The sequence below is a fragment of the Myotis lucifugus genome, unplaced genomic scaffold, assembly GCF_000147115.1.
Source record: "Myotis lucifugus unplaced genomic scaffold, Myoluc2.0 scaffold_557, whole genome shotgun sequence".
NCBI classification, from domain to species: Eukaryota; Metazoa; Chordata; class Mammalia; order Chiroptera; family Vespertilionidae; genus Myotis; species Myotis lucifugus.
The window spans coordinates 294,261-308,267 of NW_005871605.1; the positions used below are offsets into that span (position 1 = coordinate 294,261).

At 47.0% G+C, this 14,007-nt stretch overlaps 1 protein-coding gene across 1 annotated transcript in view; it reads left to right on the forward strand.

The window, feature by feature from the left end:
* Positions 1 to 489: 489 nt before the first annotated feature.
* Positions 490 to 14,007, forward strand: part of ITSN1 (intersectin 1) — a 51,543-nt gene continuing 38,025 nt past the window's right edge. Inside the window, exons 1-9 of the mRNA XM_023745604.1 lie at positions 490 to 513; positions 613 to 899; positions 2,496 to 2,633; positions 3,926 to 4,038; positions 5,463 to 5,725; positions 6,718 to 6,867; positions 6,956 to 7,096; positions 13,582 to 13,669; positions 13,793 to 13,932. Coding sequence (XP_023601372.1) covers positions 490 to 513; positions 613 to 899; positions 2,496 to 2,633; positions 3,926 to 4,038; positions 5,463 to 5,725; positions 6,718 to 6,867; positions 6,956 to 7,096; positions 13,582 to 13,669; positions 13,793 to 13,932 — 1,344 coding nt within the window. The remainder of the gene's footprint in view (positions 514 to 612; positions 900 to 2,495; positions 2,634 to 3,925; positions 4,039 to 5,462; positions 5,726 to 6,717; positions 6,868 to 6,955; positions 7,097 to 13,581; positions 13,670 to 13,792; positions 13,933 to 14,007) is intronic.

Here is a 14,007-nt window from a genome sequence, read left to right on the forward strand (position 1 = left end):
CTTGGGGCCTCCTGTGCGGGAACCTGCGGTGCTCGGCGGCCCCTCACCCTCGGCAATCCCTGTGGAAAGGCCCACTCGTGTTTCCTCGGGCGGTGCTCTCTGGAAAGTGAAAGAGCTGAAGGAATGTTCCCTGTGGTTGCCGCCGCTCTCCACTCCCGGTGGCCATCCCGGGACCTGGCCCCCGGGGCACGCTGTGTGGGAGGGAGACGCCCGTCCCTCCTGGTGCCGGTGAGGGGACACTCCGCGCCCCTGCAGCCTGGGACACCGAGGGCTCGTTTAGTTCCAGGAGGGAGGACATTTACAAGAATTCCAGAATGGGAGCTGATTTTAGAGGAGAGTTGAAATTCCAGGAATTCTTTTTGACTGTGTGCTATTAGCCAAGATATTGTGCAACCGTGAGCACGTCACTGTGTCTGGTTACAGCCGTACTGAAATGGCTCTCGGTGAGGTCCCTTCCCCTATCGCTCTCTGCCCTTCCCTGCTGGTCCGATGGTCATCGTGGGGGGGCAGCAGGTGTGGAGACGCCGCTGGCTTTAGGCAGAACGCCTTCAGCCTTGGCAGTGGAGCCTCACTCTGGGGGAGATGATACTCCGGACCGAGGGGCAGTTCTAGTTCGAAGCTGAGTTTTCCACTCACCCTTCCTTCGTCATCCGTGTCACAGGCGTGGACTATGTGCTGCGTGTTTCCCCGTTTCCATTGGGGTTTAGTTTCCTTTTGAAAAGCCCCTGGAGTGAGAGTGAATGCTTGAAGCGGTGGCTGGTGGGGTTGCGTGGCCGGGGGTTGGACAGTGGCGATTTGCTGCTTCACGTGACATTTTCTTCTGGCTTTTGCTCAGGTCCCCAGGCAAGAACGATTCTCATGCAGTCAAGTCTGCCACAGGCGCAGCTGGCTTCTATCTGGTAAGGGAGGAACGGACGGCCTTGGTTTGTATAGGTGTCCCAAAATTCACGCAAGAAGTAATTTTGATAGAAAACACGGGTTTATAATTAAAAATTGTAAATTTTTTATTGATTCATAAAGTATACAATATAGGGTTATGTATGGAATAGCACATCGGGTAAATGGCCTCCACGGCTTTGCTGGCACATACGCCAAGCCGTGGTCTTCATTGGTCTTCATTGTCCCTGCTCCTGGGCCATAACTGGTACTTGGTAATGCTTATCAAATTGAAGGGATTGAAATCAAAGGGCAGCAGATATTAGAATCTGATTCAATAAACCAAGTAAAATTAGGCTTTTATTTTTTGTTGTTGTTGTTAATGCTCACACAAAATTCAAATCTTGCGTGAATTTTGGGACACCCTATATAAAGCGGTCCTTGGTTTCTTACATCGGGATGGCTTCACCAGTCTTCTGATTAATACCATTATTTATAGGGGGGCATGGAATATGCTTACTTTTTCAATGACTTGTAATGATTACCTGTCTTACATGTTCCCATTTTGATTTTGGAAAATGCAAAAGCAGAGAGAGTAATATAATGAGCTCTCAAGAACTCATAACCTCACTTAAATAGTTTCCACTTGTGGCCAGCCTGGTCCTCCCTCCTCTTTCCGATTATTTACAGCCAACTCTGTTATGATATCATTTTCATCTGCTCATATTTCAGCTTGTGTCTCCAAAAGAGACGGATTTTTTTTAACGTGACTATAATACCAGTTATTCTGCCTAATTTTAATAGTAATTCTTAAGTTAATCAGATGGTGTTCTCTCTGAGGAAAGGTCAGATTTAAGAGCAGTTTCTTGGTTTAAGGCCTCGGCCAGGCCAGCTCCCAGCGTGGCCTCCGCCCTGTCGACATGCTGTGAGCAGCTCTGTCCCCTCCATTCTTGCTGTCCACAGGGTAAGTGGAAGCACAGTCTCGGACTTGTTAGGAAGATCTGTTTACGCGAATCAGCTACGAGGGCAGGTTGGTGATGAAGAGCTGTGGGGATCAAGTCCTCAGATTGAAGAGCAGAAAACACCTCAGCTGTGGCTGGAGGCCATAGAGATCCCGCGAGCCTAGATCAGGGGTGGCCCCTGAGCCCGGGGGCTTGCACCTGCTTGTGTAAAAGGAGTTTTATGGTAACGACCCTGCCCATTTGTTTATATGTCATTTGTGGCTGCTTTCCTGCTACAAAGACAGAATTCAGTGATAGAGACTGTGTCCTGCAAAGCTGAAATAGTCCTGCCTGACCTGCTAGTTCGCTGAGTATAGTGTTAAGTACACGTAGAATGTAAGTATGACACGTTTTAAATGGGCTTGCAGGGTAGAGAAGAGTATGATTATACCGTAGGTCACATTGTTGGATGCTAACCACCCTGTCAGCGCTATGCATTGTCTCATTTCATTGTTGCCACAGCAGTATGAAATAGGTGCTGTTTTTATAAACTGAGGCACAGAGAGACTTCATTGGCCTGGAGTCAAAATAAGAAAATAGAACATTTAGATGACGCATGAGCAGTAACCAGCGTGCGTCTCCGTGAAACCAGATCACAGCGAGCTTCTTGTTGAATAGGAACCTCTCTGACATTGACCAAGACGGGAAGCTCACGGCGGAGGAGTTCATCCTGGCCATGCACCTCATCGACGTGGCCATGGCCGGCCAGCCGCTGCCGCCCGTGCTGCCCGCGGAGTACATCCCGCCCTCCTTTCGGTAAGGAGCACCTCGGGGAGCCCCTGTGCCCCGCACGCAGCTGTCAGACGTGGCTCTGTCCTAGTCATTGTTACTCCTGGCAAGTAAACCAGTCATCCTCGAGCTCAGGACAACCCTGTCCAGCTCTGTGCTCGCCTGGGCTCACGTACAGGCTTCGGGGACACTGAAGGCGAAACCTTTTTTTTTTTTTGCTGGTGGAGGGTCTTTCCTTCTTCAGTTTGTAAAAAATGCAGTCTCTGTGGAGCGCGGTAAAGCGAGGTCTGCCCGTGTCAGTAAAACGCCGAAAGGTGGGAGCTGTTTCTACCGACCTGTGTCCTTGAAGCTCGCAGAAGTCTCAGCAGCGTGAAGCCGTGCCTGTCCGTGGCCAGCAAAGCAGGGAGCCTGCCTTGACTCTTGCCGGTGGGGAGAGAAGGGGGGGCTCTGGCGATGGAGACGTGATAGTCAGGAAGGGAACTGGAGCGTTTCCGGCTGCAGCCCAGCCCAGGGGGGTGCGGAGAGGGGACCTAGGTCCAGTGGGGAACCTCAGCCACCAGCATCCTCCACCTGCACGGCACCCACTCCCTCCCAGGCAGGCCCCGGAAAAGACAAGTGGAGACCCTACAGCACAGGGAGAGAGAGAGAAGAGTTTCTGTACTAATTCCTCAAACATGAGGAAAGGCTGCAGGAAAGGTGTGCGTAAGAGCAAGAGAGATGGAGCCGTCACTGTCAGCCGGTGCCGGGATGGGCAGGCTGAGCAGACCGCTGGGGCGGCCGTGTCTGAGGCCCCGGGAGGTGGGGGGCGGGGGGCGCTCAGGGGCGGCTCTGGAACTGAGAGCAGGTTAACGAGTCCAGTGGAACCCATCAGTCACCCACGTGCTTAAGGGCTTCAAAGTGCAGGCGTTCCATGTTTATGAAGCAGTAGGATGGACAGACGTTATATAAAGGGAATGAGATGCTCCCAGTGAGCGGGTCCAGGCGGGTAAACTCCCATAAAGGTGATGGTGATGGCGAAGGCGCGGACCCCTCCTGTGTCCTGGCCTGTTCTGGCCGCCTGGGGCTGCTCACGGATTCATTTCTTTGGGGTGGCCCTAATTTGGCGGTGGTTCTGAACATCTGAACACGCTTGGCACTGAGCCTGATGACTTCAAATACTTATTTCTATAAACTTTGCAAATAGTGAGGATCAAATCCTTTTTCTCTCACAATACCATGGTATAGAGCCTAATCTTTTAAAAATCTTTTCCACAGTTTGCTCAATTCCACCTGGACAGCTTGACGTCACTTTTCTTTTTTCTTCTTTTCCACGATCGCAGGCGAGTTCGCTCTGGCAGCGGCGTGTCTGCCCTGAGCTCGGCCTCGGTGGACCAGAGGCTGCCCGAGGAGCCCGTGTTAGAAGACGAGCAGCAGCTAGAAAAGAAGTTGCCTGGTAACTTGCATTCGAGTTCTATCACCTCAGAGGTTTTCATCTCCGAGGCAGAGATAGAGGCAGAAATAAGCCTGGTGACATTCGGCTGTGTCCCTTTAGCCGCCCTTAGAAAGGAAGCACGTTAATGTGCTTTTGGATTTGCATATATGCATAGAGATGAGAACGTTGTGTACTCTGCAAACGCACCCTTGTTCCAGCTTTTACATGGACATCGGATTATTCACTAAACAAAAAACTTATAAATGTTATTTATATAGCACTCAATAAATCTTTAAGGAGATTGTTTAATACCACCAGAAATAGGAACTAAAATCGCTACTGTTACTTTCTCATGTTGTTTGGGAGAATTGGAAACGCCATAATAACAAGAAGCAATTTTAAATGTAACATGTAAATAATCCTCATTTACAAGGATAACCCCATCACAATATTAAAATACTAAAGTCCCGGTGCACGAAATTTGTGCACTTGAGTGTGGTGGTGGGGGGTTGGGTCCCTCAGCCTGGCCTGGGCCCTCTTGCAGTCCGGGACCCTTCGGGGGATGTCCAACTGCTGCAGAGGCGGGAGAGGCTCCCACCACCACCGCTGCGCTTGCCAGCCATGAGCCTGGCTTTTGGCTGAGTGGCGCTCCCCCTGTGGGAGCACACTGACCACCAGGGGGCAGCTCCTACATTGAGCGTCTGCCCCCTGGTGGTCAGTGTACGTCATAGTGACTGGTCGTTCGCTGTTCGGTCGATTTACATGTTAGACTTTTATTATATAGGATTCTAAGGCAGCTGTGAATTATTAATGGTGATGATAGCGATACTAAGAAGTAAGTGAAATGTATTAGGGAGTTTGTGTGCTCAGTACTTCGTCAGTGTTGTCTTGTTGCATTTAAAGTGCTTGGTGGTTAACCGACATGCTCAGGACACTAGTTTTCCGTTTCCTCTTTAAATTAGTTTGTTCACTGATAAGCCACTCAGTGGAAATGTTCTTCATGCAAGTGTGCTGAGCACAGTGAAGAGTCTAAATGTTAAGAATGCGCGGTCCGTGCCTCTAGAAGGTGATGTGTAGCTGAGGGTTAAACGTCCATGTAAAGAGTCATCAGGGCAGTGCATGGGGTCAGCTGCCGAGTCCAGGTCATGGAGAAGGAGACGGATAGAGTCACCACAGGAGAGGGGTTGCTGTAGCCGGCGCAGACTTGCCTTGGGAAGAGTCTTTGGAAATGGCGTTCTGAACGCCATGATGTGTCACTCATCGTGAAGGGGGAGCGTGCGGGCAAGGAGCGAGAGAAGGCATTGTCGCTGCTTGCAAACAGGGCACAGGCAGGAGGGAACCCATGGTGTGCGTTCGTGCCACAGGTTCAGGGTGCCTCGGGTTCTTCTTTCCACAAGGGCATGTTGAGTATGACTTTTCACAGCTGTTTGTTTCTCGTTTCAAAGTGACATTTGAAGATAAGAAGCGTGAGAACTTCGAGCGCGGCAACCTGGAGCTGGAGAAGCGCAGGCAGGCGCTGCTGGAGCAGCAGCGGAAGGAGCAGGAGCGCCTGGCGCAGCTGGAGCGCGCGGAGCAGGAGCGCAAGGAGCGCGAGCGCCAGGAGCAGGAGCGCAAGCGGCAGCTGGAGCTGGAGAAGCAGCTGGAGAAGCAGCGGGAGCTGGAGCGGCAGCGCGAGGAGGAGCGGAGGAAGGAGATCGAGCGGCGCGAGGTGAGCCCTTCGCAGCCCGGGACCGTGTCACAGTCCTTTCTACAGCCCTGCGGTTTCAGTACATTCGGAAACTGTGAACCGTCATCAGATCTAATTCCAGAACATCCCACCCCTAAGAAACTCCTTGCCCTTTAAGCAGTTACGCTCCCCTCCCCCTCCATCCCTTAAACCCCACTGATGACCTTCTGTCCATGTCGGTCTCTCTCTGGCCATTTCATGGACCGGGTCGCACAGTGTGTGGCCTTTGGTGTCTGCTCTCACTTACATGCTGTTTTCAGGTTCATCCAGATTCTAGCATGAGTCAGTGCTATATCATTTTCTGTGGCTGAATAATATCCTTTACACGAATATACCACTTGTTACGTGTCCATTCATCAGTTGATGGATATTGGTTACTTGTACTTTTTGGCTACTATGAGTAATTTTGCTACGCACATTCATGTACAAGTTTTTGATAAGACAGTTTCATAACAAGCCACTGATATGGGTTAAGTATTTCTCCAGACTTTTCCTCTGTATTCATATGCAGTGTAGGGACACGAAGGTTTGTTTGGTGGAAAGGGTGGGGATTCAGTGCAGATTTTTTAACCGCTGTATTTATCTAAGTCAGTGGTTCTCAACCTTCCTAATGCTGCGACCCTTTAGTACAGTTCCTCATGTTGTGGTGACCCCCAATTTCATTGTTACAAATTGAACATAATTAAAGCATAGTGATTAATCACAAAAACAATATGTAATTATATATGTGTTTTCCGATGGTCTTAGGTGACCCCTGTGAAAGGGTCATTCGACCCCCAAAGGGGTCGTGACCCACAGGTTGAGAACCGCTGATCTAAGTTTTATTTTCCTATTTTGTAATGGAATTTCTCAAAATGTTTAATAATATTTCATCCCTAACAGAAAAGACTTACCCGCTGTTATCATTTATTAAGAGACATTGTATAGTGTAAGAACTGAACAGTTAACAAATCGTCTGTTTCTGTGTGTCTCAGGCTGCAAAACGAGAACTTGAAAGGCAGCGACAACTTGAATGGGAGCGAAATCGAAGACAGGAACTATTAAACCAAAGAAACAAAGAACAAGAAGACATAGTTGTGCTGAAAGCCAAGAAGAAGACTTTGGAATTTGAATTAGAAGCTCTGGTGAGTGAAGTTGGATTTTGCTTTGGGACTGTATTAACATCAAACAATTAAAATGGTAATAATGTTTATTATTTTTCATCTGTTAAAGAATGATAAAAAGCATCAGCTTGAAGGAAAACTTCAAGATATCAGATGTCGACTGGCCACCCAAAGGCAAGAAATTGAGAGCACAAACAAGTCCCGGGAGCTGCGAATCGCCGAAATCACCCACCTGCAGCAGCAGTTACAGGTGAGGAAGGGGCCCCTCGGACGTGCAGTCACAGCGAAGCAGACCAGGGCCTTGAACCAACAGGCTGTCTAGCAAACCCACTCAGCACACGTCAGCTGAGCGCTGTGTGCGGGCCGGGCGCCCCCTGGGCACGGAGGTCCAGCAGTGAGCAGCAGAGGGGAGAGCCTCGCCTTCATGGAGCTCACCTTCTGCGTGCCGGGCAGACGGACACGAACAAATAAGTCAGGTGTACCCTCTGTTAGAGCGTGAACAGTGAGCTGCAGAGGGAGCAGGGAGGAGACCGCCTGGGTTGGGAGGGTTGCGATCTTAACTGAGGTGGCCGGGACAGGCCTCGGTGAGGGTTTCATTTGCCAGAGACTTAGGAGACGAGCGGCTGAGCCGTGGGGAGGTGCGGCAGAGCCGGTCCCAGGTGGGGAGACAGCGGTGGGAACGTCCCGAGGCTGCAGCTGGTCTCTAAGGTACAGGCGACAGCGGGGAGACCGCTGTGGCTGGGCCAGGTGGGGGCTGGACCGTGTAGGACCTACGGTCCGTCACAGACTTTATCATGATCATGACAGTGAAGAAGAGCAGTGTAAGTGTTTTGGGGGAGTATGAGAGAGACACAAATAGAGAATAGTTGGGGACACGATAGAGTGCAGCTTTGATCTTATTACCTATGCAAAGTTGACCACCAGGATGTCATAACATCGCCTGATCTGGTTTCGGTTGTTGAGTCGGGGGGTGGGGAGCACCAAATTCAAGTAGATATTGTTCTGCATATCACCACGTTTTAACTGTGACTTTGATCTCAGCTTCTTTTCTCAGCACGATATTGACATTTATTCGTTTTGTTGCGTGAATCAGTAGTTTGTTCTTTTTCATCACTGAGTAGTATTTCCTTATTTATCCGTTCACCTGTTGATTGACATTTAGGCTCTTTCCAGTTCCAGACTTTTGTGAAAAAAACAAACTGCAGTGATCATTTATTTCCAGGTCTTTATGTGGAAATACGTTTGATTTCTGTTGGTTAAATTTTAGGAGTGGAATTTCTGTGTCATATAAGTGCGTGCTCAACTCTATCAGACTGTTTCCAAAGCGGTTGTGCATTTTGCATTCTCACCAGCGGTGTGTGAGCGGTTGTACATTTTGCATTCCCACCAGCGGTGTGTGATGGTTGTACATTTTGCATTCTCACCAGCGGTGTGTGAGCGGTTGTACATTTTGCATTCCCACCAGCGGTGTGTGAGCGGTTGTGCATTTTGTATTCTCACCAGCGGTGTGTGAGCGGTTGTGCATTTTGCATTCCCACCAGCGGTGTGTGATGGTTGTGCATTTTGCATTCCCACCAGCGGTGTGTGATGGTTGTGCATTTTGCATTCCCACCAGCGGTGTGTGAGCGGTTGTGCATTTTACATTCTCACCAGCGGTGTGTGAGCGGTTGTGCATTTTGCATTCCCACCAGCGGTGTGTGAGCGGTTGTACATTTTGCATTCCCACCAGCGGTGTGTGATGGCTGTGCATTTTGCATTCCCACCAGCGGTGTGTGAGCGGTTGTGCACTTTGCATTCCCACCAGCGGTGTGTGAGCGGTTATACATTTTGCATTCCCACCAGCAGTGTGTGAGCGGTTATACATTTTGCATTCCCACCAGCGGTGTGTGAGCGGTTGTGAGTGCTTCAGTTGTTCCTCATCTGTGCCGACACTTGGCATTGTTATCGCTTTTTACTTTAACGTTTCCACTTGGTGTGGAACAGTATCTGACAGTGGCTTTAATTTGCATTTTCCTGGAAGCTCCTGCACACCCACCACTGGGGATATGCCCACAACCAAGGTACATGCCCTTGACTGGAATCGAACCCAGGACCCTTCAGTCCGCAGGCCGATGCTCTATCCACTGAGCCAAACCGGTCAGGGCAGATTTTTATTCTTTTAACAAGTCCTTTGTCAGATATATGACTTGCAATATTTTTACCCAGTCTGTGGCTTGCCTTTTTTTTTTTTTTTGTAATGGTGCTTTTTAAAGGGCAGAAGTTTCAAATTTTGATAAATTTCTTAAGTTTTCCTTTTATGGTTCATGGTTTTTCGTGTCCTATCTAAAAAAATCTTCGGCTAGCCTCAGATTGCAGATATTTCTCTTCTGTTTTCTTCCAGTGGTTTTGTAGTTTTATTTACATGCTTAGGTCTGTGATTCACTTCAAGTTGATTTTTATGTAAGTATAAGGTGAAGGGTAAGGTTCGTTTTTCTCCATACTAGTACCTAATTCTAACAACATTTATTAAAAATACTATCATTTTCCTCACTGAATTACCATGGCAGCTTGTTGAAAATCAATTGATTGTATTTGTCAAGGTCTTTTCTAGACTTTACTCTGTTCCATTGACCTGTGTCTGTTCTTTCACCGGGACCTTACTCTGTTGATAACTGTAGCTTTATAATAATTTTTTAAATCAATTACTCTGAAATCTTCAATATTCTCCCCCCCCCCCCACATTATTTTGACTAGTTTAGGTCCTTAACATTGCCACATAAGTTTTAGAATCAGCTTGTTAATTTTTACAAAGACACTTATAATTTTGATTGGTGTTTCATTGACTTTATAAATCAATTTGGGAAGAATCGACATCTTGACAATATTGAGTCTTATGATATATTTCTCAATTTTATTTCAGTTGTTTTAAATTCCTCTAAACAGTGTTTTGTAGTTTTTAGTGTATAAGTCTTGTACATATTTTGTAAAGTTTATCCCTAAGTATGTCATGGTTTTTGATGTTATTTCAATTTCCTATTATTTGATGCCAATATATAGAAATATAGAGTTTCTGTGTACATAAGCACATTGTCTGCAAATAATGACAGCTATTTTTTACTTTCCAATCTACCTACCTTCCATTTATTTATGTATTTATTTGTTTGTCCTAACTGCATTGATCACAGCCTCCAGTACTGCTGTGAGTAGAAATGGTGAGAGTCCTGTTTTTGATCTTGGGGGGAAGGCTTCAGTCTCGCCATTAAGGACGGTGCTAGCTGTAGGTTTGCTGGTAGCTGCCCTTGATCAGGTCGAGGGACTTCCCTTCTGGCCCCTTTCTGCTGAGACACCTGGTCATGAACAGGTGTCGAATTGGGTAATGTTTTTCCTGTATCTGTTGAGATGTTTACATGTTTTCCCCCCATTGTTTTTTTTAATACAGAGCGGGACAAAAGGAGGTTTCCAGTTGTTTATATGGAAAATAACATAGTAATTTTTAAATAACAATACAGGGATCAACTGTTTCTAGTACTCAACTGTAAACCTACTTTTGCCCGCCCCCCGTATAATGACTTACTTTGGTTGAAATTTGAATGTTAGACTACCTTCTATTTCTGGGATAAACCCCACTTGCTCATGATGTATTGCCATTTAAAAAATATTTTACAAGATTCAGTTTGCTATTATTAAAGATTTTTCATTTAAATTCATGAGAAATACTAGTTTATAGTCTTCTTGTAATGTCCTTGTCTAGTTTTAGTATCAGGGTAATAAATACGAAGATAAGTTGGAGAGTATCCTTTTTCCCCCTATTTTCTAAAAATGTTTGTGTTGAAATGCTATTTCTTCTTTGAGTATTTATTTGGTGGCATTCACCAGAGAAGCCTTCTGTGCTAAGAGTTTTCTGTGTGGTAGGACTTTTAATTGCAAAATTTATTTATTTATTTAAAATATATTTATTTTATTGACTTCATAGAGGAAGGGAGAGGGAGAGAGATAAAAACATCAATGATGAGAGAGAATCATCGATTGGCTGCCTCCTGCACGCCCCCCACCGGGGATCGAGCCCGCAACCTGGGCATGTGCCCTTGGCTGGAATCGAACCCAGGAACCTTCAGTCCGCAGGCCGACGCTCTACCCACTGAGCCAAACCAGCCAGGGCGAAAACTTATTCAATAGCTATAGGGCTCTTCTCTTCTTGAGTCTTTCGATAATTTCTATCTTTCAATGAATTTGTCCCATTCATCTAAGTAATCAAATTTATTTGTATAAAGTTGTTTACAATATTCTCTTATTATTCTTTAGCAGTCTGTAGTATCTGTAGTAATGTCACTTCTTTCGTTCCTGGTACTGAAATTTTGTATTTTCTCTCTCCCTCCCCATCTCCTCCTCTTCCTCCTCCTCTCCCTTCCCCTCTTCCTTCTCTTAATCCTCTCTTCCCTTCCTCCTCCTCCTTTTCTTCATCAGTTCTAGCTTGAAGTTTATTGGTTGTATTGATTTTTTTTAAAGCCTTTATTTTTATTAATTTTTCTCTATGGTATGTTCATTTTCCGTTTCATTTATTGAGGCATTTTATTCCCTTCTATCAACATTGGGTTTAATTTGCTTATTTTTAGTTTCATAAAGGGGAAACTTATATTATTGAATTTGGACCTTTCTTCATTTCTGATATAAACATTTTAAGCTATAAATTTCCCTCTATTGTTGTAGCCATATTATACAAAATTTTTAATATGTAGTGTTTTCATATTCATTCAATTCAAAATATTTTTTATTTCCTTTGTCATTTTTCCTTTGATGAGTTATTTAGAATTTTGCCGTTTAATCTCCAAATATTTGGATTTTTTCCAGATATCTTTCTGATTGCTTTATGGCTCAGCATAGCATCTGTCACTTGTAAAGAATGTGCCCTCGTTGTACTTGGGTGGAGTGTCCCGTAACGTCAGCCAGATCAAGTTGGTTCATGGTGTTTGTGTCTCCCACGTCCTCACTGGTTTTGTGACTTCCTTCGGCCGCTGGGAGAGTGTTGAACTCTATCATTTTCTAAATGTGGGTTTCTCTTCAGTCCTGTCAGTTGTTTCAGGTTCTTGGAAGTCCCAGTCAGTTGGAGACATAACGTAATAGTATCAGATGTTCACTGCCACAAATTGCTTGAAAACATTATTCTAGCTCCCTCTGTCTTTCATTAACTCTTTATGAGCAGTTTCATAAAACATTCCCTTGGAAAACTTAGGAGTGAAGGCTGTGTGCTTATTCCTTATCGCAAGAAACACATTTTTATTATCTAAGATTGACAGCATGTTCACTTATCCTATATAATAAAAGGCTAATGTGCAAATTGTCCCCTCGACCAGGAGTTCGACCAGGGGGCAGGGCTGGCCAACCAACTGCCCGCGGCCCCTTCCCCTGGCCGGCCGGCCCCACCCGTGCACCGGGCCTCTACTTGATAATAAAATACAAATCAGGGTTCCGGAAAATGTGGTGAAGTGAAAAGTAACACATGGTTTGAAGAAATCCAGGTACTGAGATAGGGCTCCCTTTCCTCCTGGAACGAGGGTCCTGGCTGTGCCAGTGAGGAGCGAGCCCCCGTGTTGGCGTGCCTCGTTAGACACGTGGGTCACATTAACCAAGAAGAGGAGCGGAGTGAGCTGGCCACGCTTCATCGCGCTGCTCACTGTGTGACGTGGATCAGGAGAGACTCCGGTGCTGGGGGCGGGCCTTGCCTTCGTCCAGGGAGGATCGGAGGAGCTCCTGGCTTTTTGGAGGAAGATCTGTTTGTATGTTCTGTTTTGTCCAGATTTGGGGTGTGTGTGGATTACTCATACGAGAAGACTATTCCAAGGCCTCCCTGTGAAGCTACTAAGCCCGCTGCTCTTCAGACACGTGGCACAGTGACTTCTGACACACAAGCCAGTGTGTCTAAGGATGGTTGTTCCAAACGACTGGCTCTGAACCTGGATGAAAAAATTTTTTAAAAGATATTTCTATTTTTTCAAACCAAAAGCCAATATATAGAGATTTTTTTTTAATTTAGGTAAAAATAGAAGTTAAATATTCCTTATTCTACACTGGGAAGGCTGTCATTTACTGAAAGGTACAGAAACTGAGGATAATTTCCCCTGAACTTAAGCAAGTACAGTGCTTGGCAAGGCATCAGGAAAACTTCAAATAGCCTGGTACCGTGTGATTTGGTTTCTCTCACGTCGGGTAAACAGTAGTTGTTTCAGGAATGCTGGTGCCTTGAACTGGCAGCGCCTTGCTGAGCGCGGAGGAACCGGTGGCAGCCCAGGTGCCAGGTTGGAAATGTCTGATCAGTGTCCAGCCCCGGTGTGTGGTCAGCCTCAGCGGAGCCCCTACAGAGCCAAGTTCAGAGCAGCGTAGTCCCCATTAAACCGCCGAGCCAGCGCGCCCCCCCCCCCCCCCGCAAAACCTGAAGAGGATGGCTGGGAAGCGGCTGCTTTAATTTCTCCGCCAAGTACATTTTTAAAAGCTTATAAACAGGCAGTAAGTCAATAAAAGTTTAAGAAACACCAAGGGAGCTATGACCATCTCAACCTGATCTCGGTGCAAAGCCTTTGGCACACAGCGCGCTCCTCGGAAGAAAGCGGGACGCGCCCGCACTGGCGGCTGAGCGCGGTTCCCCCCAGGCCTTGGGCTGCGGGTGGGAGTGTTTGGGGCACAGAACTGGCTGAGGTCTGTCTGGAGGGTCAGCCTGGACCCGGGCCTTCCCCTCACTCACCGCCTTTCCTCCTCCTCCAGGAGGCGCAGCAGATGCTCGGCAGGCTGATCCCGGAGAAGCAGATCCTCAATGACCAGCTGAAACAGGTCCAGCAGAACAGTCTGCACAGTAGGTGTTGCCTGGCCTTTTGCTTTTCACTGACAGGAATTTCCTCACTTGAAAGAATATTAAAAACCGGTTTTCCTCACCGCCAGTTGGTTTTTCTGATCTTGTAATATTTTTCTAAAACAGGAGATTCACTTCTCACACTCAAAAGGGCCTTAGAAGCAAAAGAACTGGCTCGCCAGCAGCTCCGAGACCAGCTGGATGAAGTTGAGAAGGAAACGAGATCCAAACTGCAGGAGATCGACATTTTCAACAACCAGCTGAAGGTAGCGTGCTGTGCCCGCACTACGCCCTGCCCCTCGCATCCCCGCCAGCCCGGTCCCCAACCCCGGCGCAGCTCC